Source organism: Podarcis erhardii (assembly GCF_964252035.2).
Source record: "Podarcis erhardii genome assembly, chromosome: 1".
Taxonomy (NCBI): domain Eukaryota; kingdom Metazoa; phylum Chordata; class Lepidosauria; order Squamata; family Lacertidae; genus Podarcis; species Podarcis erhardii.
In genome coordinates, this window is record NC_138497.1 from 35,178,041 (window position 1) to 35,206,019 (window position 27,979).

At 40.7% G+C, this 27,979-nt stretch overlaps 1 protein-coding gene across 11 annotated transcripts in view; it reads right to left on the reverse strand.

Moving 5' to 3' along the window:
- Nucleotides 1–27,979, reverse strand: part of NPAS3 (neuronal PAS domain protein 3) — a 628,833-nt gene that overhangs the window by 48,007 nt on the left and 552,847 nt on the right. For all 11 annotated transcript variants that reach the window (XM_081859318.1, XM_081859317.1, XM_081859314.1 and 8 more), the window contains one exon: nt 2,637–2,755. In XM_081859318.1, coding sequence (XP_081715444.1) covers nt 2,637–2,755 — 119 coding nt within the window. The remainder of the gene's footprint in view (nt 1–2,636; nt 2,756–27,979) is intronic.

A 27,979-nucleotide genomic window follows, 5' to 3' on the forward strand; every position in this document is an offset into this window, starting at 1 on the left:
GGGGACTGCTGTAAGTTTAGCATGATGTGTGAATATGAAACAGGTGACAATATGGAAATTGCATATTCAATTTGGAATTCTTTTTTTAAAAAAATATACAAAAGGTTTGTTGTCAGATAGCTTCTTAAACCTTCAAAAGCATTGTTTACATTCAAATCAGGTGTTCTGGAGTGGAAACTCAGTTCCACCTGCCAGTATCTAACTGAAGAGATGCTTCATCTTTTCAGAGGACATTGTCTAAAAGTAAAAAAGAAAGGTCTTCATTTGCACAGTGTACACCTTTCCTTGTTTTCTCAACCATTTCCTGCTTATAGACATGTCTTTAGCATGCCAGCTGATGCGTGTGCTCACATACAATATGCAAGCCTGTTTGGTACAAAAACACATCTGCTCATGCTCTGTGAGAGTCAGGGAAGAGTAGAAGTTAAGACTGTTGGACTAGGATCCAGAAATCCAGGGTTCAATCCCTTTGAAGTCACGAAGCTCACTGGGTGATCTTGGGCTCGTCTCTCTCTTCTCAGCCTAGCCTACCTCAAAGGGTTCTTGTGAGGATAAAAACTGGGAGAAGGAGAACCATGAACATCACCTTGAGCTCTTTGGAAGAAATGTGGGATACAAAAGTGACATGGAACCAAAAAGAAATGCTATTCACTTTAGAAAGAACAGTACCAGAATGTGTTCTATATGCTGCTATCGCTGGGTAAGATAAGATTAAGGTTCTCATTTTTAAAAGGTATAAGAAAAATAGAGTAGGGATTATTGTACTTAAATATTCCTGAAGCTTCTACCCAGAGCCTCGGTTTTACCTGGGCACTTGTCTGAAGTGAAAGTAGTCAGTTTTGCTATTATTTTCAAATCCTGGACCTTTCCAAGGTTGCACTTTTGTCACTGTTGCTGTATTCTGTGGTCCCCCCACTAGCTGAAAGATCAATAACCATTTAATACTGCCATTTTACCCCATGAGCCAATGTTTTGTGTGTCTTGCTGTCCTGACGGACTGCAGGAAAACAAAACAACAACGAACAACGAACAACGAACAACGAACAACGCACAACGCAAAGCAAAGCAAAGCAAAGCAAAGCAAAGCAAAGCAAAGCAAAGCAAAGCAAAGCAAAAGGATGTGTGAACTTGGATTTAAATATGTATTGGATGACCCCAGCAGGAAGATTGGACAAGGCTCCTCTCTCTTGCAGGACAATAGAAAATAGGACAGCAGCACAGACTGTAAACAAATGTTAAGAGCTCAAACTGAAAATTGTGGTTATACTAAAGAGCTACTTTATTCTTAACCCCAAGGGAAACAAGGAGAGGCAAACCTCGGGTATGTTTTATTTATGGACAGTGATAAATGCTGGGTGGGGTGGGGTGAGTGGTGATAACTAAAGCCAGTTTCCTGATGCCCTTAAGTCACATCTACTCATATAGGTCTTTTTAAGGCTCATATGTAAATTCAGGAAAATTTGAATAATTATAATGGCAGGCTGGAAACAGAGGACACCTTAGAATAATGACTATGATATGTAAGGTCCTCTTCATGTAAGATCCAATGAACAGGATGTGATTTTTAAAAAATGACAATAAACCTTTAAATCATACAGGTAAACCCTATGCATGCTTCCACAGAAGCAAGTCATTTGCATTCAGTGGGTCATTTACAGGTATTCTTAAATATTTACTTCTTTGTGGGCTACTAAGGCTGCAATGCTACACACAGTTATTTGAGAATGCCCCATTGAACTTAATGGGAATTACTTCTGAGTAGGTATGTATAGGCTATGTATAGGTATAGACTGTGTTGTAAGTCAAGGTCTTTCCAGATAGACAGTGAGGCTGAAGAATGCTACAGTGTTTTGTTTTTGTTTTTAATCCAGTATGATATGTGATGGAAGGACTTTGCACACACCTCCTATGGTTATTTTTGACTTCTTCAAACTACAGTGGTGTCCCGCAAGACGAATGCCTCGCAAGACGAAAAACCCGCTAGACGAAAGGGTTTTCCGTTTTTCGAGGCGCTTCGCAAGACGAATTTCCCTATGGGCTTGATTCGCAAGACAAAAACGTCTTGCGAGTCTTGTGATTTTTTTCGCTTTTTTCTCCCTTTTTCTAAGCCGCTAAGCTGCTAATAGCCGCTTAGCCGCTAATAGCCGCTAAGCCTCTAATAGCCGCTAAGCCTCTAATAGCGCTAATCCGCTAATAGGGTTGCTTCGCAAGACGAAAAAACCGCAAGACAAAGAGACCTGCGGAACGGATTCTTTTCGTCTTGCGAGGCACCACTGTAGTGGGTCAGATCACCATTTACTCAGTCACTGGATTTAAGACAGCCATAACCTCCAGGGATATTTAATTAGTTTCAGACTACTGCATCCTCCAAAAAGGGGGGGGGGAGAGATAACAGCCATTTAGAAATATAAATAGCAATGGGAAATAAATAAAATATCCATGTACTTTTTCCTACGGAAATGTTCTTAACTTTAAAAGTCTTGTTCAATCTTTGGCAAACTTTCCAGGCTCAGACTTTGGCAGATATCCAGATATAAGAAGTATGCTTAAGTATGCTAGCTCTTCAGCCAGCACAATCTTCTTTGAGAGTAAAGGAAACTTCTAACTACTCCTAAGGAGGCAAGACCAATGTTTACCTTATATCCTGAAGATTTTATGTGCACACCTCGCTTGGTCAGGGTAGATTTCATCCGGATGAAAAAAGAACGCTCTAGATTGTTGTCCGTTGTAAGTAGGCTGGGGCTTGTGGCTTCCACTAGAGTAGAAACAACAACAACAAAATAAAACAATTCATAGATAATTTCATTCTCACAATATCCTTTTGAATTACTTCATGTGAAGTGGGAGATCCTGATGATAGATCTCCCACTATATATATTTTTAATGGCAGCTGTGGATCCGTTCCCCCGTCCTGAATTAGATCAGGACCACTATTCTAGTGAGAGGGTAATCCTTTCGTCCTGTAATGTTTTCCCACTGAAAATGCTTTGTGCCACTGGGCAAAAAAAGGCCTGCTGTTGTCACTGGAGAAGATGGAAGAGGAAAGGAAGTTGGATGTCTCATATGGATAACTACTCGATATCGCTCATTCCTTTCACTGCATCTACTCTATAGTATGGCTGGAAGGTTGAAAATAATATATGTTAACCAGAACCACCTTCTGCATCAGATGATGGATCACATGGAAGCTGCTGATTTCCTCACTGTTGAGGTAATGCAAACCTGCTCCTACTTTTAACATTTATCCCTAGGATCAGCATGAACAGTGTTGTGGTGATGGTGGTGATTGTGGTAGGGGGAAAGAACAAGAGACTATCTTGGGCTGAATGCTTAGGAACTCTTTCTTTGACTATAACTAGGAGGGAAAGAGAGGGAGCCAGGTGGGTGGTGTGTGCGTGTGTTTTAAGGAAGAGTAAAAAGAGAGGATAGCCTCAAGCTGGTGGCGGATAGAAGCAATTTATTGTCTGCCTAGTAAGTTATACTGGTCCTATGTGGCCTTCTCCAGTGCTCTCAAGTAAGACTACTAGAAAAAATGCACTGGACAATCTTCAGATAATAAACTGCAACTCTCACTCTTGAGGTCTGCTTCTCTCTTTGCTCTTTCATTAGCTGGAAATGGTTTGGAAGTTGGGGAGAGATAATGGCAACACTCATTTGTCCCCCTGAAAATAAGAACATAGCCTGCTCACCAGAAAGCTTATATCATTTTAATATCAAATGTAAATATACACTTTCGTTGTCTAAAATAATTAAATGTGGGGCAAGCCTTCATAAAAAAACAGCCATATTGGCAATATTTCTGTATAGGGAGTTTAAATTAACCAAAAAAATGTTTTACTAGTGTCTTTAAAGAGTATTGCTAGTTAAGAGGCAAGACTTTTCTTGTTATATTTCCCTGCATATACCTTGTACTGATGTGATCACATTTACATTGTGTTTATGGCATTTTAGCTCTGTTGTGATGAATACAATAACAAGAATGCCCCTTTCTTTAGTGTCTCTCTTAAGAGTGGGCTTTTTTTGTTTTAGAGAGCATGAATTCCATGTCATTTTAAATGTACAGCTCTTTATCACTCGAGGGAAAAGCAGAGCCATGTTATATTTAGTACTTTCATTTCTTCTGATTAAATATGAATTACTATGAAATTTTTCTCATCATCTAACACGCCATAATACGCCAACAGCTTTTTAATACACTATATAAGCACAAACTTCTGCTCTAAGAGTTTAATTTGCCCCTCTAATCCAATCACATCAACCTTATTTCTCTTATCAGAGATTCCCATTTTGAATTAAATGAGCTCATTAGTTTTAATCAAAAGCAGAGAGATCAAAACTTAAACGTAAATGCTTTAGATCAGAACTGTCAGTCAGCCGTGCAGTTCTATTTTACTAAAACACAAGATCAGAGACCCTTAGAACCAATTTTTTCTCGTAAGGGATGCCGAGAGCTCGAAGATGCTATATCCTTTTTTTCCCCCTTTCTCCTTCCCAAGGACAGATTATACATTTAAGGTTAGACTTAATTTAGCGCATTTTTTCTTCCATCCTGGTGGAAATGGAAAAGTATGCCAATCTGCTGTTTGTCTCTTTCACATTTATTGGTGTTAGTCCTTGGAGACCTGAACAAACGTGAAGCCATCAGAAACCATGCCACAAACCTAGCCTCAACATTTCAGTTCCATTCAGCAATATCATGTTTGCAACATCTAAGAAATGAAACTTTCAAAGCAAGGAAATGTATGATCAGGATCAAGGTTACTGGAACCCTGAAACCACAAAAAGGGTCATAAGCAGATCTGGCAGCGAGAGGCTCACCATTAATTATTACTGATATTATACAACACTCTACAGTACAGTGCTTAAAGTGTACATTAAGAAACCACAGCATGTGTTCTTCCTGCTGAGTGAATAAATGTTAGAATCAACTTAAAACATGCAGTTGCTATAGTCCAGTACATTATGACCTAACATAGGCAGCAAGTAAAATATGCTGAAATGCTGTTCATGGTAATCTTCTAAATATGGAGGAGAGTTACACAGCCCTGATTCTTCCTTTTCAACTATTGTACGGTTATACTCACAACCTAAAGTGCATTTAACCTGTGCATATTCAATTTTTTATTTTTTAAAAGGAGGTGGGTGCCCAGGAAAAAACCAAACTTTGGCAGTCTCACCCACCATTGCACCCAGCGTGTGTTGGTTATACATGATTTGGGCTTTAGGCACTTTCTCTGGTATGTAACCCTTGCGTAAGCTGAGGGTTTACTGTACTTACAATAAGTCCGCATTCATTATTGTACTAATCAAGAAGGACAGTAGCATGCTGTGGAGAGAGAGAAAAGGTGGGAAACAGAAAGCTGCACTTCTCATAGAATGCATTCTAAGTGCTAATTTTATTCAAGTAATTTAATAATGTCTCACCATTATATAAAAGGGTCTGATAATCTGAATGAAGCCAGGATGAAATATATGCTTATGGAATTTTGAGGGATTCAGTATTTACCACCCATCACTGCAATAAATCACTCCGTAGACTACTGCACACATGAGAAGCAACACTGATCTCATAAATCAGACCATGGAAATCATACCCATCCCATAGCAATAACCATGACAATAAATACAGACAAGGCTGAGAAGCACAGCAGTCCTGAAATGATCCTGGTAGCCAGAAGAACAGCAGAGGAACAGAACTGCACCACTGAAAAGGTAGTTGGGGGCTGGCTGATTGAGAGTAAACAAATACATCGGCTCAAACCTATACAGTGGTACCTCTGGTTACAAACTTAATTTGTTCTGGAGGTCCGTTCTTAAGCTGAAGCCGTTCTTATCCTGAGGCGCACTTTTGCTAATGGGGCCTCCTGGATTCTGTTCGCATCCTGGGGCAAAGTTCCCAACCAGTTGCAGCTACTTCCAGGTTAGTGGAGTTCATAACCCAAAGCGTTCGTAACCAGAAGCGTTTGTAACCAGAGGTACCACTATAGAAGAATCTATATGCTAGATTTATCTGCAATTCGGCTAGCTGTCAAGATATGGTTGCCAAATCAGGCCAAATTACGTATCATGGCATGGGGTTCAAATTATCTATGCCAGGGCTCTGGATTTAGCTTTGATGAGGCCCTAAGCTACTGAAGGTAATGGGGCCCTTTATATGTCCAGCTGTCCTTTGTCAACAACAAATTGTCGCTGTTTTTTTGTGTTGAATATATGTGTGATGGTTCTAGGGGTTGCTCGTGCGTAAATCGGCGCCACACCTGGCTGGGTTGCCTGAGTGAACCTTTTCTGTCCGGACAGCCACTCGCCCATGGCTGTCTCAATCACTGGCAGAATCCGTCAGTGGGCGTTTCTGGAACTTCTTCCAGCAAAGAAGCTCTTTGAACGCCTAGTCTCCGCCTTCTCTCCCTGCGCGGAAGCCTTCTGCGCAAGGAGGGTGTGGGCAGCGGAGGACCCGTGCTCTCCCCGCTGGTCCCCAGCATGGAGTCGTGGTGCGGCCTCGCCGACTCCCCCATCTGCCCCCCTTCTCCACTGGTGCTACACTGATTTCCTTCCCCAGAAGATGGGCTGCTTCTCCCCATCCCGGGACACTCTCCGGAATCCCTCTATAGCCCTCCCTCTCCCTCTGGCTCCGATGGCAGTTCCCTGACAATATACTATATGGTAATTTACAGACCTAAAAGGTATCTAAAGCCATTTGCACAAAACAAAATATGTATTTTATCCAAGTAATTGTTGAACTGAAATACAATTAAGAAGAAGTGTATTTCTGGGGGAGCCCAAGAGAGTGGGGCCCTGAGCTATAGTTTGTTTGGCTTATACGTAAATCCGGCACTGATCTACGCATACACACAAATACATACAATTGAATTGAATGGGACTTTCTCAAAGATAAATAGATATCTGCAAGACCCGGTTACAATCTTATACAATCCTACACATACCGCGGAGTTAGTTGAATTGAGCTCAGTGGAACTGACTTTTGCATAGAGAAATAGAAGCACAGAATCGCAGAGTTGGGAAGGACCCCAAGGGTCATCTAGTCCAAACCCTTGCAATGCAGAAATCTCTACTAAAGCATCCATTATTGATGGCATATATAGAATTGCACTATGATTATTACATTTATTACAAGGAGGGAGTGCATGTGGCAGGTGGGGGGGGGGAGCTGCTGTTTTCTCATGGGATTAGGAAAAAGAATAGCACCTGAGCTCAACCTTTCGCAATATCGCAAAGGTTGTTGTCAGTCCCTCTCTACATTTTTCCTTGCCATATTCTCATTTCCTTAGAGAAGCAGTGGTTGGAAGACAATTGGAGGTGTGGCTGGCTTGGCAGTGAAGTTCATAGCTCTAATTATCTTTGAGCATTCAATGGCAGAGTGGGTCAGAGTGCTTAGCATCAGGCCAGAGCAGCACTTAATTTATAAACTTCAATTCTCAGGTGCATGTGAAAAAGTTGTTCTGTTGCATGCAGGCCGACATTTAAATCCTCAAGGATAGCATGATATGGGAAGAGTGCGCAATGAATGAGCAGATAAAATTCTCTGTTGAAAAGTGCAAAGCAAATGCTCATCAGTAAAACAACCCTATATGATCTTTTTAGGTTTTTGAACAGGCACTCAGGTGATCTTGCAATCCTAGTAGACACTTCCCTGGAAAGCTAAGGAAAGAATCTGTATATATACGAATATGGAACTCAAATGTATTATACACATACAGCATTATACACCTTTAGGCACCAGGCAAAAACGTTCCTTTTTAACTAGGCCTTTGGTTGATTTGATTGACATCCAATGCGCTTTTAAAATGTGGGTTTTTTTCGGGGGGGGGGCTGTTTTTGAGTTGTTGTTTTTATTTTGATTATATATTTTGATTTTGTTCTGTGAACCGCCCTGAAACCTTCGGGTATAGGGTGGTATATAAATTCAATAAATAATAATACTAGAACATACAGTTCTAGTAACCCTTCAAACGTGATTTTTTTTTTAAAAGAAAAGAGCAAAAAGCGTATGCAGAAGGCAAACAGAAATTATCAGGGTTATGGGATGCTGTCTGTTAGCACAGAAATGATAGCAAAGGTGTGCATGCAAGACTGATATTTAAAACAAGAGTAGTTTGGAAATGTGAAAAGGTTTGCATATTATTTTGAATAATGGTAAAACTAGAAAACATCCAGTGAAATTAACACTTCATAAATCTAAATGGAAAACAGAAATACATGCATTATCTGAGATGATCAAAGTACTGGTTTTGACATATGAAGCCTTATGTGGCCAGACCTGAAAGACGACCCTTTCCCATATGAACCCACCCAGATCCCAGAAATGGGATTGCCTATGAACCAGACAAACCACAAGCTGTAACTACGGGTATCCCATCCAAATAAAAGATTAGCACAACAAAGAAACCAGAGATCACCCTACAGATTAACACCCTAAAGCCAGGATAAAGTGGAATATCTTAGCCTGGCATCTAAATGTGGACAGTTCTGGTGTGAGTTGTGTTTCTCTGAGGAGAGCATTCAGCAAACAGGGAACAAACCCTAAAAACCCGTTTCTAGGGACCCTCATGCTTGCATGTCCATGCTAAGCCATGGTTTTGGTTTAGTGTGTTGTACAAACCAGGCTAATGTCCATTATGAGTTACATCATTTACCCTCTGTAGGCAAAGATATCACTGAACTTGTTCAAAACAAAATAAAAAAATTCCTTCCAGTAGCACCTACTGGAACAGTAGCACCTACAGGTGCTACTGGAAGGAATTTTTTTAATTTTTTTATTTTGTTTTGACCATGGCAGACCAACACGGCTACCTATCTGTAACTGAACTTGTTGTGAATCATGTTCCTGCACAAGGAACCACTTAGTTAGGAGCCAAATAAATGTTTTGAAATTAACGCAACTTAGTTTATTTTTCTTGAACACGGACATGGGGATGCAAAATCCTTTGGAAATGCTATTATAAATTGTAACTGCTTCATGTTAAAGAGCGGATATGTGGTTATAAAGAGAATTTGAAAGATATACCCAGATGGTAATATACTTTGCCCTAACAGGATCAAGGGACTCTCATCCTGTTGGGAAGTTTTGCTGCTTTTCTTTAGTATCCTGCGAATCATTAACTAGCATTTTAGACTAGAGCAGAGTTGGGGAAACAGCTGTAATTAAGTACTGCCACTACTGGCCCACTAAAAGTGGCATTAAAATAAAATAAACTGAGAGGTGGATGGGGGAGAAGAGAACAACTTAAGAAGTCTTTTTTCTTTTCTTTTTTAAGCCCACAAAAATCCTGCTTCTGCTGCCTACCATTGCCACTCTGCTTGTGATTTACCGAACATACTAAAAGAGCTTCCATTCCAGATTTTCATATGCCAAGCAGGAGCATGCTTCTTGGTGCGGGGCTCCCCTGAGGAAGTGAAGAGCATTTAAACTGCCTCATGCTGCTCACACAGCTAGTGTTTGGATGACACCACTCTGCGGAAAATATGCATAATGACAAAGTCAAGCTGCTACCAGTGGGTGTTTCTGCACAGGACTCTAAGGCGGTAAAGAGTTCAAGGGGTGGTGGTGGTGGAGGAGGAGGGAGAATGGGAGATAATAAAGCTAGCCTTTGAAAGTACATGACACCCAACACAAGATATTAGCCAGGAAGCTGTGGCACTACAAAGAGCAAAACAGTATGAATACTACCACGGCAACAACAACAAGCAAGCGATTCTTTTCCATCTTACTGCAAAGCATCTATAAATGCTGCCACTTGAGGGATCTATTTCTTAAGAAAAATGCACTTCGTGCTCTCGGGATGCTCTAGGATTCAACTTTCTGTACCTCCATGCAGGATCGAGGGTAGCAATGTTTTTATCACAATCATAAAATGGTTATGGGCCAATTCCTCTTATAAAGCAGTCCATAAGAGTGAGGACCCTTTCCCTCAGTTTTTTTTACAACATGATGTCAGACAAAGGGCACCAGGACTTAGTCTTTGTACTACAGTACAAAATAACAATACATAAACACCTTTGTGAAGGCAGCTTGAAACCCCATGTTTTCTATTAAGAAGTCATGTTCAATCTTCACTGTTGATAGAACAGAATAGCTAACACGGAGAACATTGTATATCAGAAAGGTCAATAGTTATTATGAGCTACAAATATATTTTTTTCCATCCTTCAGGCTGTTTAGCGCATATCACAGCATGAGCAGCTGTCTTCTTTAATGCTTTTAAAATTAGAATCCCAAAGAGGAAGGGGGAAAAATTACATTTGCAATGATTGCTCTTTGCTTTTGTAAGTTTACTTTAATACACTATTTTATATACATGAATTGTCTGCGTAGCCTAACCAAGGGCAGTAACTGGCTGTTAGTATCTAAGCTAGATTCCTCTATCTATGTCTGTTGCTAAAAAATACCTTATCATAAATTGTGTTAACATAATGTATTATTTTTGAAAGAGTTCTATTACACATTATTTATGCTAGTAACTTGATAAATGTATGTATATCTTACCTAGAGGTTATGTTACGTGCATAGAGTGGCTGCTGTTGAGGTATAAATATTTACCAAGGATTAATACACTGTGGTATCTGCTTTATGAATTTCTACATATGTACAACAGCAACAACACAGTTGACTGTGGAGCTTTTTACGACAGCCATTGTGATAACCCTATCACAGCCACTACCACAATTAAAGATGTGAGACTGAGTCCCTCCCCCCATCTGCCTTCTTCTCAAGCATGAAAAATAGTTCAAACTATTACCACTCAGGCTTAAATTTCCAGTCTTGAAATTCCCAAAGCATCATTCTCAAAATGTCAGTTGCGAACAAAAACAGCTCAGCAATTTTTTAGTGTGATGAGAATGCAGAGGAAATAGTGGAAACTGGCTGGGAGTGTAAACTTATCGCAGAAGAAATTGCACCGTTTGGGTTTCAGATTTCTCCCTAAATAAAATGAAGAACAAGCAGTATAAGACTCTCAAAACTCCTTACAAACAAGGAGACCGTTCACTATGCAGAATGGCCAGCATGCTGCAACAAAAACATTTTTAAACATCTAGCATCAGGTTCCACTGATGGATTTTGTTGTAATCTTCTTTGAAAGGCAGATTAAGTGGGGGTGCAAATATTTAAACAGGAGCTAGATACCTACTGCCTTAATTACTTTGCTTATGGCCCCTTTGGGGCAGGGCCACAGTTCAATGGGAGAGCACCAGGTCTACCCGGCATCTCCAGATAGAGCTGGCAATGTCCCATCACTGCAACAAAGAGCTAGGCAGACCAACTCACTGTGAGGCAGCTTCCTAGGTTTCCTTCCAGTCTCTCTTCCAAAGGGGATTAAGAGTTTTCTAAAGAGGGAAAGAAACCACCAAAAGAGGTAATGATGCAGGTGGTGCAGAGCATCAACGTGAATTTCCTGGCAGTAGCATCACTGCAGCTGATTCAGAGGGCTTCTCTGGTGCTCTCATCAAAGCGCACAGCCACCTACCCATCCCAGGAAGCAGCAGCGCTGCCCCAGTGCTGCTCTAGGCTGGCTTCCTCTTGGCTGATCAGACCTGGAGTCTGGAGAGGGATTCTGCGGAAGAAGCCCCACAACACACCAAGTACCAAAGTGCCAAGCCTTATTAAATCCAACAAACAGCAGTTCTTATTCTAAACCGGTGGTTCTCGAACTTTTTTCTCTGGGCCACGCTTTCAGAATAAAAATCTGCTCACGCCACCCTGAATGTTTTATTGATAAGAAATGCACTGGAAAACCCAAAGAAACAAATCCTAGCAGTGCTTGATTTATAACATACAACACAACAACTTTATAATACAATCATGGGATATCTATAAATATTCTGCAAATGTTTCTTGGATTGTCCTTGAACCTTCCCACCACACTTGCCACCCTCTCCTGCCACCCATGTGGTGCGCCACACCCTTTGAGAACCACTGTTCTAAACCATACTGCCTGCCAAGGCTATTCATGCACTATTCAGGATCTGTTCTGCACATTGTTAAAATACCATGTCATAGTGGTTCCGCAGAGAAAATTCTGTTCAACCTGTTGGTGGGTAGCAGTTGCGGTGGCACAACAGCTCGCTGCTGGTGTCGGGGAATTCCAATTCTCCCACTCATGATATCGGCCAATCGTGGGTGGGCTTTAGGAGATGTATGGGTATGATTTATAGTATGTAATCAGAAGGGGGAGTTGTATGGCTTTACCTTCCCCCTTCCAGGAATTGGGGTATCCTGTTAAAGGGATCCAGGGGAAAGTGTTTTCGTCCATAAGTCCAATCGCGGGCTGAGGGCCACAGCACTCCGCAAGGAGTCGATTCCGCCCAGGTGTTCCCTAAGTCACAGGGACACCCTTTCTCAGAATCGACCCCCTAGGAAGAAGGCAGGCTGACTGAGTGGGAAATCACCCAATGCCCGAGCCAAATCACTTTCATCTGTAATCAATGAAGTTGTGGCCTGTTTCAATACAAGAATGTTGTCCTGTGTTTTCATATAAGAAGTGCAAGGCACTGGCAGAAGACTCACTGCAAATGCCTTGTTCCCCTGAGGACTCCATATCTATGACAGGATTGTGCTACAAAGCTTTTATTTTGGAATACATCTGGCTTATCCTGAACTTCATTCGGTTTCTTCCACATATCATAATTCACAAAAACATCAAAACTTGACAATTTCAAACATTTTAAGACTGCCACATTCTAGCACGTATTGGTTTGTCTAAACGATTCCCTGTGTTTCTTAATCTCTATTTGTGCTTCCTGTTTGTGTTTGTTTTCTTGCCATTTTTTTGTGTTTGCTTTTCAGTTTTGATTGCTCTATAAAATTCTTTAATGAAACAGTATGTAATTAGGCATATTTAAATATCAATATCAAGCTTGGTATGGATTTTTTTTTAAAAAAAATCACAGATAACTGTGGGAGAACACTGGAATGGATTTATGAAAACATGCAAAATTACATTCCTCTTCTCCCTGGCCTTTGGCTAATTAAACAATCTATGGCCTTTTAAACTTAGGGGGGATTATTATTGTTTGTTATTATGTTATATGTTTTTTACTGCTCTGTGATCCTCAGATGAAAGGTGATATAGAAATTTAATAAAATAAACAAATAAGTAAAATTAACCAAATACAAATCCTCAAGCAAACCAACAACTGCAGTGATATTTAAAAGAGCCCTGTAGGCTAATACAATAGTATTATTACTACCCAATGGCAGACAAAAAGCTAAGCAGCTTACCAATGAGTTTATCATTGCTGAGGTTAGATTTGAACTCGAAGCTTCCTGGCTCCTAGATTATCCTCTTAGTCCTTCACTATACCTGGCTGTGCTAATGCTTGGCACATAGCTCAGGTTGCTTACTTCCGAGTAGACAATGTATGGGAATGCACTGTAAATTAATCTGATGATCTCAACAGTAATATTTCTTCAAATGCTGTAAGCGCTTTGTCCATTTCTTGGAAAACACCAATTCACATTATTTGGTGTGGGTTTTCTTTTTTAAATTAAAAAACAAACAAACCACAGACCACCTGTCAAACTGAACAGGATTGTTTTGTTACTGGGGATTTTCACAAGACCTTTGACAAAACCAATCAGCAGCTGTCACATTCCTCAAAGAAAGGCCTTTTAAAATTAGCCTACCGTGCAGGTATTTTGGCAGAATTTATCACATGTCTTGAATGGTGCATGCTTTAGCTTTTCTCTTTATACACACAAATGGCTTTTGTGCAAGTTTAACACACTTTGTCAGTCCCTCCTTCAGGCAAGCTCTGGTTTATAACACACCTTGACACAACACAAGGAGAGGAATATGCCAGACAATAAATTATAAGATATTTCTCTCCAAGTCAGACTTAGTAGCATCTATGCCTGGAAACGGACTAATTGAGAAGAAAACTATTTTGGCACACCACATTTTCTAAAACTCCTCCAGCACAATGTTCCTTCGGTTTTTGCTCATATTTATCATTTCCTCGACATTGCATTTTCACTACACAGGAGCCTGCACTGTTGATTTTTCTCTCTCTCTTCCTCCAAGCCTGGAGATCACCCCATGGATTAACAAATGATTGAGGATTCTCTCTTAAAAGACTCTTTAAAAACCTGTCAGAATCAGCCTGAGACACAGATTTATTATGAACTATTTAAAGGGCTTAATATATGTATCCCCAAAGAGCCCTTGGAGCAAACTAAAAAGGAAGAGTGGAGTTCTCAAAGAATGGGAAAAATTCTCCAATGCCCCACTTTCTTCACACCACGATTACTGTTTACTCAAAGGATAAAATGCCTAACCTGTCACATGCAGCCTTCAGAAGCCATATTGCCGGTGATGTACAGTGGAAACAGAACCAAAACAATGGGACTTGACAGTAATACCCTGCGAAAGGCAGCTATAATTTACTTTCTAACCTATTCACTAATGTGGATACGTCTTGTAGGAAAAAAACCTGATCTTCTGACCCACGCAGTAATCAAACAACTGCCAGGGTGTTTATTGTCATGCAAGCTGTGACCATTACCTTAATTATATGTTACCGTATAAAAAACCTTCCCTAATGAGCAAATCTTCTCCCACATGTGTGCCAACTCACCCTTCTGTCCTTGAAAAGCAGCGCTGCTTTTGATTTTGACCGCGTGTTTTAAAGCGTGTTAGAACTATTTCATCTAATGAGTGATGCTGCCTTACCTACAACATTTATTTTATTAGGATGCCATGATATAATTAACATTATCAGCTTTGCACTAGGAACACAACCTGGGAAGAAAAGATCATACATGATCATATATGCTGCTTCAGCAGGGTCCAGTAAATGATGAGACTGAGATTTGTAGGAGACACAGCGTTATCTTGAAACAACTCACTTTCTAATAATCTCCTTGAAACCTACAAGATGTAAAGCAATTACAACGGACTCCCCCAGTGATCCCTCCCAGACCCATCAGTGAGTTAGAGACTTCTCTTGCATTTGAAGATTAGGCTCCAGCAGATTGAGGGAATGAGACCAACGAGGTGTCCAATGGTCAAGAAGGAGGTTTCTGCACTTGCTGTAGATGGAAGTGAGGGGCACATGAGGTTTGTCTACCTCAGAAGGTAGCCCATCTAGGAGAAGGAAAACTCTGATCCTAAACCACTGCTGCCTTGTGGCATATCTTAGGGAGAAGAAAAGGTTAAGGCGTAAACCCTATACAAATCCCGAGTGGAGTCCCTAATACAGTTGGATGGTGCCTTGTATGCCTCCTTTCGGCAACTCCTGCAGCCAAGCTGGTGTCAAAATATTACTCTGCTTTCCTTTGGGCCACATCCTTTCTCTTCCCTTCACACAAGTAGGGAAACAAACAAGGTAGCCATAGTTAACTAGAGCTAGTGTGATGTAGTGGTTAGGAGCAGTGGACTCGTAATCTGGGGAACATGCTCCTCCACATGCAGCTGCTGGGTGACCTTGGGCCAGTCACGCTTCTCTGAAGTCTCTCAGCCCCACTCACCTCACAGAGTGTTTGTGGTGGGGGAGGAAGGGAAAGGATAATGTTAGCCGCTTTGAGACTTCTTCGGTTAGTGATAAAGCGGGATGTCAAATCCAAACTACTCTTCTTCTTCTTCTTCTTCTTCTTCTTCTTCTTCTTCTTCTTCTTCCGAGGGCTTCCAAGCAAGCCAGAATTGATAACCAACTTTAATCCATGAGTTCATATCCTGGGTTTTTTAGAAGCCATTAACCATTGTTTCCCAGCTTGCACGTAATGGGAAGCTATGCTTAAGTGTGGTTTCTTGGCTTGTTTCATCACTTGTGAGAAGCAGGAGAAAAGGCACCTTGGGCAGATGCAATTCACCTTGTACACACTCTGGCTTATTAAGCCAGGATTTGGTAATGTAAATGTAGCATGTAACATTAAGCTAAATCAGCTAAATCTGGAAGGAAGACGCTGCCTGCTTTGCTCCTCCTCTGGTCTTGCTGCTACTATGCTACATAATGGTTGTTCTGTAAACCAAGAAGAAACCTTGGTTACTGAGCAAGGTTCAGAAATCATGCTAAGAGGAGGAGCAAAGTGGCCATGGTCTGTGTTTTGGGAGCCTGCACATTCACACACTAAACCATAATTTGGTTAGTGTTATACAGGTATGTGAAATGGGTCATTGTATGCAGTGGTTTGAGGACTGCAGCCATAATGCCACTTTTGATGTTTGCAGTTTTTCATATTCAGTAGCAGACCAGTGTGAACTGTTATTCTACTTTAACAATAGTATGTTATTTAGGAGTTCAAAGAGCTCCTTAATGACAACTTCTGCACTTCATGCATTGAAGGGGGGAAAGCATCAGTAAGATCTCTGGGCCTTTGAGATTTACAAAGAAATCATATTAACATATTTCATAGCAAACAAATTGCACAGTAAGGAACATTATAAAACTGATTTAAACTGGATACCTAGTATGGCTTGTTTGATGGCCTGTTTCAGCATCTGCACCAATACATCCAAATATTTCTTAGACTTACCAATATATGTTCTTTAATGAGAAAGAGATAATGGGGGAATGCAACCATTTATGCCATGTGTTCACAGGTACTCCAGATCATATATGAATAGGCAATTGTGACTGCTACGTAGTCTGGAAATCTGGGGAATCCTACAAAGTCTCGGATCTCTACACCCCTTTTATACTTGCAACTTTTGAATTGATTCTGAGCTGTCTTTTATTCAAGTTTCTAGTCTTCATTATTGTGGAGATAGATGTGAAAGCCTAGACAAAGACGTTCATTTATTGCATAGCCATCATTTTGTAACAAACAATAAAATCTCTGCATCTGCTGTAAGTCAAGGTTTAGGCAGGGATGAAAGCCATTTTCTGACTGTTGTATCTTGCAAGAGCGCTAGTGAGATATAGGGAGCATACTTAATAAAATCATGCATTTGCATAATTATGACTTCCTTATATTAGAATTTTTGCATTCTGTTAGCAAATTTGGCTTTTGCTAACACGATGCAAAAGTTGTTAATGAGTCTCATTGTATTAGCAACTTTCTATCACATTAGCAAAGATTAAATTTGCTAATGGAATATGACAGTCACTAACATAAGATTAGTGCAAAGAGAGACCAAAATCTCAGTAGGCCATCAAAAGGTAATGATCAACATGTAAACAATGCCTTGCCTGGTTCCCCCCCCCCCTTTGTTAACTATACGTGAATGTGTGTGCAATGTCACTCCCATTCACATCTACAAAAAGCTCCCTAGGAGGGTCTTGTTTTACACAACACTAATGCAACCACAACACAATGATTAATTTTTGATAGAAAATCATGAGCCATCAACTTTCCTCATTAGAAGAGAAGTGAATCATGCAAACAAATGAGCTGATAGAAATATCACATAAAGCAAGTGTCCTTAAAGTCAGATATTATTATTCTTATTGCATAAGTAATTTAGATAGCATTTCCTTGTTACAGTAAGGGGCTTTCCGAAGTATAATCACAAAGACTCAGCAACTTCATAAGCCAGACATCAAGACAATTAAGTGAATTAATAATTAGAAAGGGGGAGGGAAGCTCTCAGAAAACCAGATTATGTTTTTGTTGTTTTCCCGGGAGGAATAGCAGTATTGATTTATAGAATTCGCTTCCACTCTAGTAAGAAAGAACACTTGAAAATAGAAGCTAAAGTACTGATATTGTGAAATCTAGCAATCACAATAATAGTTAAGCTTAAACTAGTATGCAGTTTGCCAAACCTTGTGTGAATTTGTGATCTAAATAATCAGACTTCTGATTATTTCTCTCAAGCCCATTTCATATGCATTCTGTCATATACTGCTTACTAACTAGATGGAAGATCCATTATATTTTTTGTTGCTGTAGAAAATACATAACTGGGGCACCACACTCAAACCATTACTTGTCTTGAAACCTCACACAATCCTGTTCAGGCAACCAACTCTGAGATTAGGTGGCACCGACTCACGGGACTTCTGCATGGATACCTTGCACCAGGCATGTCCAAAGTCTGTTTCGGGGGCCTAATCCAGCCCGCCGCTCGATTTAATCCGGCGCCCGTGGCAGTATATGACCTGGGGTGGCCAGCCCTCACGCATGTTCACTTCATCAAATCTGAGCCTCTTTGAAAAAAGTTTGGGCACCCCTTGCCCCTTACTCTCCTGGTGAGACCTGCAGATCATGCTCCCATCCCTAGAAACAACACTAGCCCATCCATTCACCACTTAACTCCAAATATCTATCATTTCCCCTTTCAGATGGTTGGCAATGGAAAGACCATTACTCAGTTTTTAATCAGATGAGTCTCTTCTTGAGAATCCATTTCTTATCAGGTATGTGAGGGGTATGTCTGCAGACGGAAAAAGTGCACCATTTGGAGGAAGTTGTTTAAATCCAATCACCTGGGAGCATGACTTCAAAGGGGCTTGCTCATCAGCTGATTACAGAGAGTGCCTTTGAAAACCATTTGGATGAACTGCTTTCTCCAAATGGGGCACTTTCCCCTCAGCAGAGGAATCCAAACCCCTTCCTCAAAATGGACTTCAAAGGGGCACCCTGTAACTTCTGATCAGTGGTTACAGTAAGCCAGTTTGAATCAGCTGATTGGCACTAAAAAAACACGGCATTTTCAAATGAGGTTGTGGAAACCACCCACCAGTGACCTCATTTGAACTTTGATAGGTTTCAATCACTTGGCATCAATATTACGCCCTGTGAATGCCAGATAGGTGGTCCTGCCCACCTGTCAAAGTTCACCTGTGAAATGAGGAGGAATTAGAGATCTAGCCACTGTCTGGATCCAGTTCCTAACCCCTGGCATACAGTTTTGTGAGTTAAAGTCCACTTCATCAAATCACCACTTACTGCCGTTGTGAACAGTCACTGGATTTATTTTGCACACATATAAGCTTTAATTGACATGTCACAATCTGTTTACATTTCACGACCACTTGACCCTACTTGCAATTGATGGAGCAGCCTCTGGTCCATGCAAGCTTATGCCATAATATTCTTGTTAGTCTTTAAGGGGCCATAAGACTTTATGTTGTTTTTGCTGAAACAGACATGGCTACCCTTTAAGAAGTCTTAATGCATGTAATGATCCAACCAATAATTAACACAATAAACAATCTCATAAAGCTATGCAGAAAAATATACAGTATTTCTCTCCCCCCTCCCAGAGCATTTGGACAATCAAGCGACCACTCTGTTCTTGACCTGTTAAAACTTTGTTTGCTATTATACTAGCTGGCAAGCTAGTCATGCAGAAAGGTGTTGAGGAAATGAGCCAGTGTGTTCCCCTGGTGATATAAATGCTTTATCAAGCTGATCCCTGCCTTGTTATGTAAACTATACCAGGTACTGTTCATTTTAAACAGGGAGATAAACAGATCTAATATGCTTCAGGGCGTCATGCTTTATGCATGAACTCCTTTTTATTTTTATATTAAAGATTTTCTTGACACAACCCTTTGCAGTGGAGTAAAGCAATAATATAACGTCTTAACTACAACCACAGCAGCACCTGCAAGTTCAAAGAAGTGCGAAAGATATTCCCAGTTCAATTAGGCCAATGCAAACCTTTTTAATTAATTCTTAATAAACAATTAATTTTTTAGTGGACACTTCTTGTAATAAGAATGTCTCTCTCAAAAGATAAATGAAAAAAAATCATCAGGGACTAATGTTATAAAAAATACCACTCTTTCAGTTTCTATCTATTTATAATATTTAGCTACCTTCCATTTCCCTATCATTTACTTTGAATATTTTCAGTACACTTTCTGCTTGAATGGATAGCAGATATTTTATTCTTTAACCATTTCACATGTTCTCAGCTGCAATTTATGTTCTAGATAGAGAAGTAAATACACTCAATTGCTTACATGTAAGGTGGGGGAATACTCTGTGTCACTCAAGCACTAGAATTTGGGGAAACTAACTGGCAGTAGGTTTAAGACAATGAAAATAAGTGCTAGTTAAAACAACAGTGTTAAATAATGGAATTTATTGCCGCAGGTGTTGAAGCAATAGTGTGGATGAACTACTGGCTTTCAAAGTGGATTAGACAATGGGGGGATAAGTCTATTAATGGGTATTATCCATAAGAACTGCAGGAAGAACCTCCATGTTCAATGGCAGCATACCTCCAGCATTGCCTGAGCTCTGCAACTGCAGACTGAAGCACAGAGTGTTTGAGGACCGGGACATTCACAGGGAAACCAAAATGCTTGTTTGCAAATCTATTGTACTACCAACCTTACTATATGCTTGTGAAACATGGACCACTTATAAATGCCATCTCTAACTCCTTGAAAGATTCCATCAATGGTGTCTCCAATTTTTTTTTTACACATTATTTGGGAAGACAGGCGAACTATTGCCAGTGTACTGGAAGAAGGAAAGATCACCAGTGTCGAAGCAATGATTCTTCAATATCCACTTTGTTGGACTGGTCATGTTGTGTGGATTCCTGATTATCATCTTCCAAAGCAACTACTCTATTCCCAACTTAAGAATGGAAAGTGAAATACTGGTGGACAACAAAAGAGGTTTAAAAATGTTCTCAAGACAAAACTAAAAAAATGTAGCATAAGCACTGATAACTGGGAAACACTGGCCTGCGAGTGCTCCAACTGGAGAACAGCTTTTACCAAACGTGTCGTGGACTTTGAAGAACCACAAATTCAGGGCAAAAAGGAGAAACAAACTAAGAGGAAGGCATGTTTGGTAAACCCTCACTGTGATCAACTTCCACCCAGAAACCTATGTCCACACTGTGGAAGGACGTGTGGATCCAGAATTGGCCTCCACAGTCACTTATGGGCTCACTGTTAAGACAATGTTCATGGAAGACAATCTTACTCAGCTACGAGTGATCGCCAAAGAAGAAGACCTCTGATTACTAGATGCTGGGGGAGGAACAGGGGCAATTGACTGGAAGCAGAGTGCAGGATCAGATGGACTTCTGGGCTGATCCAGTAAGATCATCCCCCATGTTCTTAATCAGGTTTCTACATCTTTGTTTGCCATACCTGCCACGGTACATGAACCACCATGGTTTGAGGAGTGTGATTAGCTGAGTCTTCTTTGCAACCTTAGAGCTGCAAAACTGGGCAGAAATTGCCCCAGAAGTTGTAAGATTCTTGCAAGAAGGCTGGGAGTGTTTTGCCTGCTTTGTTATCTCAGCTGTTGCCCCAGCAACCCTTTTGCCACACCTCTCATAGCAGGAAGGGGAAACGGGATATTTCCTTGATGATCACTCAGTTGGTGTTCCTGGAGCTCCTTGGCTAAGTAGCAACCAAATGGGCAAGTCCTCTGAACCCACTACCTTTTCTGTGAGAAGGAGAGGGTTTCATTGGCTGCAAAGGGCAGGGGGTAGGCGACCACAATTTTTTGCTTGGTGGCCAGTGCCAGTCAACCATTGTAGAGCCCCCTTCTTAACAGTACTATACAGTAATCTATTTCAACTAATTTTAGTGCCTTTGCAGTATTTACACTATATATATATATATATATATTTGCTTTCGTAGATTTTCACGGGTACAGGAATGCAGGTTTTGGTGTCCTCGGGTGTCTTCCCGTGTAAAAGTTGGGGTGTCTAGGCGACGTTTCGACGAGGTCTCACTCGTCATCTTCAGGCTGGTGCTTTCGGCTTCTTGTTACTGGAACAGAGCTGGATCTCAGTGTTTGAGTTCCTATAAATACTGTAGAGGGGGTGTGGTGTATAGCCTCCAATGTTCTGGGCAGAGAGGAAGTTCCCAGGCTAGTGTGCCTTTTCTTCTTTTGTTCCTTAATTACTTGAGAGATATCTTGAGTGATTTCTTGAGTGATATCCTGAGTACCACTTAGGTGGGTCATTAGGTGTGGATTAGTTGTTAAAGTCTTTGTGTCTTGACCTCTTGAACTTTGTGAAGAGTTTTCCTGAGAAGATGGCTGTACTGTACTTTGTTGTGCTCTGGCTTGGCTTCGTGTATAGGGGCGAGCTGTGGTTTTGTGGCTTGTGTCAGCCAGGTCTGTGTAGGGATTGCAGGGGGGTGCAGCATCCGGAGGTGCCACCATGGATTGGCTACTGGATGGTGTCTGTAATTCATCTGTGGAGAGGGTCTGGGTTTGGGTCTGGTGTGGTTGATTGGTGTTGGCGTTCTGTGTGCCTCTGGATCTGGTGTCAGTTTTTGTGGGGAGGGCTAATTTCCAGATGTCTGGCAAGCGGGATGTGTCGTCACGCTTGTTCATGTTGTGAGGGTGTTTCTCTATCTCGATGGCTTCCATGATTATTCTCTTGTGGTGATGTTCCGTGTTAAAGAGCAATTTGGAATCTGCAAAATTAATTTCGTGTCCTGTTTCTTTCATGTGTTGGAAAAGAGAGGAAGTTTTTTCTTCTTTTTTGACGGCATTCTTGTGTTCTGCGATACGTGCATTTATTCGTCTGTTTGTTTGTCCAATGTACGTGGCTGGGCAGACTTTGCAGGGTATTTCATAGATCCCTTGGTTTTCCAACTGGATTTTATCCTTGGGGTTTCTGAGGATATTGGCTATTTTTTGGTTGGTGCAAAAGGCTGTTTTGATATTGTGTTTATGGAGGATTTTGCTAATTTTATCTGTAGTGCCCTTGATATAAGGAAGGAGGGCCATGCCATTGTTTTCTTCTGTGTCTTGGTTTTTGGGGGGTGTTTCCTTTTGGATTAGCTTCGTAATCCTGTTTTGCTGGTATCCATTGGCAATTAACACGTTTGAGAGATTCTGTAACTCAGTTGTCAAGTGGTATATCAAGGGCACTACAGATAAAATTAGCAAAATCCTCCATAAACACAATATCAAAACAGCCTTTTGCACCAACCAAAAAATAGCCAATATCCTCAGAAACCCCAAGGATAAAATCCAGTTGGAAAACCAAGGGATCTATGAAATACCCTGCAAAGTCTGCCCAGCCACGTACATTGGACAAACAAACAGACGAATAAATGCACGTATCGCAGAACACAAGAATGCCGTCAAAAAAGAAGAAAAAACTTCCTCTCTTTTCCAACACATGAAAGAAACAGGACACGAAATTAATTTTGCAGATTCCAAATTGCTCTTTAACACGGAACATCACCACAAGAGAATAATCATGGAAGCCATCGAGATAGAGAAACACCCTCACAACATGAACAAGCGTGACGACACATCCCGCTTGCCAGACATCTGGAAATTAGCCCTCCCCACAAAAACTGACACCAGATCCAGAGGCACACAGAACGCCAACACCAATCAACCACACCAGACCCAAACCCAGACCCTCTCCACAGATGAATTACAGACACCATCCAGTAGCCAATCCATGGTGGCACCTCCGGATGCTGCACCCCCCTGCAATCCCTACACAGACCTGGCTGACACAAGCCACAAAACCACAGCTCGCCCCTATACACGAAGCCAAGCCAGAGCACAACAAAGTACAGTACAGCCATCTTCTCAGGAAAACTCTTCACAAAGTTCAAGAGGTCAAGACACAAAGACTTTAACAACTAATCCACACCTAATGACCCACCTAAGTGGTACTCAGGATATCACTCAAGAAATCACTCAAGATATCTCTCAAGTAATTAAGGAACAAAAGAAGAAAAGGCACACTAGCCTGGGAACTTCCTCTCTGCCCAGAACATTGGAGGCTATACACCACACCCCCTCTACAGTATTTATAGGAACTCAAACACTGAGATCCAGCTCTGTTCCAGTAACAAGAAGCCGAAAGCACCAGCCTGAAGATGACGAGTGAGACCTCGTCGAAACGTCGCCTAGACACCCCAACTTTTACACGGGAAGACACCCGAGGACACCAAAACCTGCATATATATATATATATATATATATATATATATATGCCAAAGATAGACCTGATTCTTTGAACTGCATGCCATGCCCAAACAGACTATAATGAAACATGATGATTCATAACTCTATGCTGTCGACAGACTGAATTATAACTTTTTAATTTAGTCAGGTAAGGAATTATTACAGTAGGACTCTAGGGCAGGAATGTGTTAATAAAATTGTAGTTTCTCCCTTTTCATTTAAAATAATCCCCCTGAGCTGATTAAATGAAATATCACTTGTTTAATAACTGACAGAACATTATTTTTAAGCAGAAATGTTTTGCATATTTCCCCTTCCTAATTTTTAATTCCACTCACAGTGTGTGGAAGGCACTGACATCACACAAAGGGAGTAGAGTTTAGCACTTGAATATAGTTTGTCCTGTCATCGTGGTATCTATAATTTAGTGTGAAGCAGTGAGGTAGACACAGCATTATCATTAGAAATCATCCTGAACAGGGATATAAACCACACTCGCAATAACACTTGTCAGAAAGGTGACTGCAGTCAAAACTAATATCCAAGAGTTTCAAGATAAATGCTGACACTGCAGCCAACCTACAAGGCTATTATTGCTTTAAAAAAACAGTGGGGGGAAACCAGACCAAAATATGAACCTTCCCTGGAGTGAACAAGTTAGTATAAAGTTTGTATCTAAGGTAGCATAAATTCCCTGTGAATTAATGTAGGTGAAGCCTTGTTTTACTCAAATAAGGTTATTTTATGTTGCTGCAGAGAATTAATCAAATAGTGTTTTTTCCAGCTTAATGACTCTAAGTTCCTCTGAATTCCTGCATCCTATCTGCCTTTTCCCTTCCCTCTGGTATCCTGGAATATATGTATAGAGTCCTTAAACCAGATCATTAGCAGCACATCTTATAGATTCAGCCCTTTCTCCCAGCCTATGCTATTATTCCTTAGCCAACACTTGTATCTTCCCAGTCTCACGCTAAGTTTTGTTTCCTTGCAATTTAATACCAGTGTACTTCATGCCACATAAACTGTGAAGCCACAGGGAAAACAAAAAAATATTGAATTATGGCAATGATAGTTTACTTGAGCATGAATATGGGGTGTTGGGCATAGTTTGCTTTTTTAAAATATATGGTGAGCATGTCAGAATAAAAAAGAAACAAAGGAAAACTACTCCGAGGGAACAAGGCATCTGTACTCTCACATTCTACTTGTGGGAACAAATATACTGCTCCATTTTTTATGTATGCTGAACAAGAGACGGGGAAAGACTTTAAGTGGTTTTTCATACAGAGTCTCTTCTGATTAAGCATTTAATCTGTGGATCAGGGTTAGGACACATAGCAAGTAAATAAAGGCATTTTTTAATAGAAGTATAAATTATTTGCATGTTGCTCTCTGAATAAGATAGAAGTTCAGGATATTTTTGTATTCTCTTAACCTTTAGAAATAAAATACACTTTGTTACAATATAGAATAGTCTGCTGAACAAGTGTCATTATGATGGTATTGTATTACACAGGATAGGACAAATTGCACCAAAAATGTTAGGTAAAGCTAGCTAGTTTATCTTATGCATTTTATAAGCCTAGCACACCACCTAAAATTGCTTTTGTCAATATAAAGACTGCCCAATTTCTCTTCTTTATACCTGTTGTCTACCTACCAAAGAACTTGTTGTTTTTGCTTAACGTGGAGGCAGACGTGAGTAACAACTGATCTTTATATTTTTTAGAGAATCTGCCATTGTGTCTTGGTACAACCTGAAAATGCATAGCACTTAATAAAGTCTATTACTGCCTCTCACACTGTTTATAAATGCATACCTGGATGGTTTTAAAACCAGCCTGGTTTTTTTCCTCCCACCCTCTGTCACCTACCCTAATGAAGCACAGGTAATTCAAAAGCTTGCACAATAGGTATTTAGTGACATCTCCTTTTGTCAAATAAAAGCACTGCCCTAATATTGATTAGGATTTTTTATTATGGGCCAACCCAGCTGCTTTTACTTTGGGCTTTTTCTTAGGTACAAAACATTTTCCATATAATAGCAATAATATTATATATATCCATATAATTTATTAACATTGTTGAAATATGATATAATACAATGCCATTTGGTTAAGCTACTACATGTTTGTGTGTGTGTGTGTTGACAGTTCTGCTATCAGCTGACTCGCATTGTCAAAAGAATTGCAAACCAATAATGAGAAGGCATGCGGGTGGCGCTGTGGGTAAAACCTCAGTGCCTAGGACTTGCCGATCACATGGTTGGCGGTTTGAATCCCCGCGGCAGGGTGCGCTCCCATCGTTCGGTCCCAGCGCCTGCCAACCTAGCAATTCAAAAGCACCCCCGGGTGCAAGTAGATAAATAGGGACCGCTTACCAGCGGGAAGGTAAACGGCGTTCCGTGTGCTGCGCTGGCTTGCCAGATGCAGCTTGTCACGCTGGCCACGTGACCCAGAAGTGTCTGCGGACAGCGCTGGCTCCCGGCCTCTAGAGTGAGATGAACGCACATAGAGTGAGATGAGTGGTTCTGGCAAGACTGGCCCGTACGGGCAGTACCTTTACCTTTAATGAGAAGGGATATTTAAAAAACGTGTTTTATTTACTGCTACTTCCACTGTATATTCTTCTAGAACTGTGCTGGTCCTTCAGATACACCCGAGTGAAGAAAACTGATCTTAGTTTCCAAAGATATAATAAATGCAGCATGTTAGTACACTGCAGCTTGTCTCAAAAGAGAACTTAAGAAATAACCTAAGCATGAAATGTGAAATCTCAAATTAACCCAATATTATGATGGATGAACATAAGAGCTGGAAAAAGTGGGATTTACTCTGTGCAGGTCCCCAGTGCATTATTTTAGATGCAAAAAAGAAGCATTGGGAGAATCCCACTCCTATTGCAGCCTCTAGGCCTACTCTACACTGGTCCATTTGCTCCCAGGAGTAAACAGAAGATGAGAAAAAAGTAAAACCATCATAGAATTCAGTTGTAGAATACACTTCAACAGGTGAAATGGAAGGCAAGAAGCGGAGGACGCCAAATTTTGGCGTCACACAGGGTGGCACGGCACTTTGAGACCTCAAGGTCCGCCTCTGCTCGGAAGGTGGAAGAACAGCCTCCTCTTTTCTCCCTAGATAAACAGGGCCCACAGATCTTTTTCTTCTTCCTTAAAAGAAGACACTATAGATGCAGGAATATAAGAAGGCATTGTTTCTCATTCCACCCTGTGTTAGTTGCATACAGCACAGTTTCCTTTCTGCTGCAGTTGGTCTCCCACCAGAATTACAATGACATGATGTTATTGCATTCTACTTAGTTCAATGTAAAAGAAAGACAATGCAAATTTGGGGGACGTAATCAGTTGTGTACCACCTGCAGCCTGAAGGCAGCAGCAGCAGCAAAGACCAATTGTATTCAGTGCATTGATTTCCGTCCCATTTACGGGGCAAATAATAAGACAAATTCTGGAATTCCTTTCTAGTATGAAGGATGTTAGGTTGCAAGTAATTTTTCCCTTGCTCATCCCAAGTAACAAGTCTTTAACAAAACAATTATGTTTGATAGAGAATAATACATTTAATCAAAGCTTTGTTAAACTATCCAGATCTAGCTGTTGGTGGAGGAACACACCTCTAAGAAACAGTCACCACAAATAAAAGCACTTACAACGTGGAGCATTTTGCCTTTGTTAACGTGCCACGAGTTCCTATCTTGATTTTCCTCAGTGTTCACAGTATTTGTCACGACAAGCAGCCAAAATGACACTGAAGATTTTTTAAAGGAATCAGAAGCATAAGAACAGCGAATGCTCTCTGAATGCTATAAACAAGCATAGCTGATATTGAAAAAGCACCATCAGCGGCACTTGCCTAATAGAATGTGGGGAGACTATGGAATGTATTGGTGTATATTTGAACTTTATTCCTATTACGGGGAGCCTTATTTTAGAGTAGGAGAAATCAAACACCATTTACAGGAAATATTTAGGATAAAACAAGAATGAGAGCACATGTATAATGACTCATAATTCAATCTAGGGTTCAAAGAAAGTCAGCTTCCACACAAACCTGAATCACTATGTGAAATACTATTTGAGAGGAAGCTCTATGAGGCTAAGATGTTGACATCAACGACACAGGTGGGTTGCTAAGGCCAGAT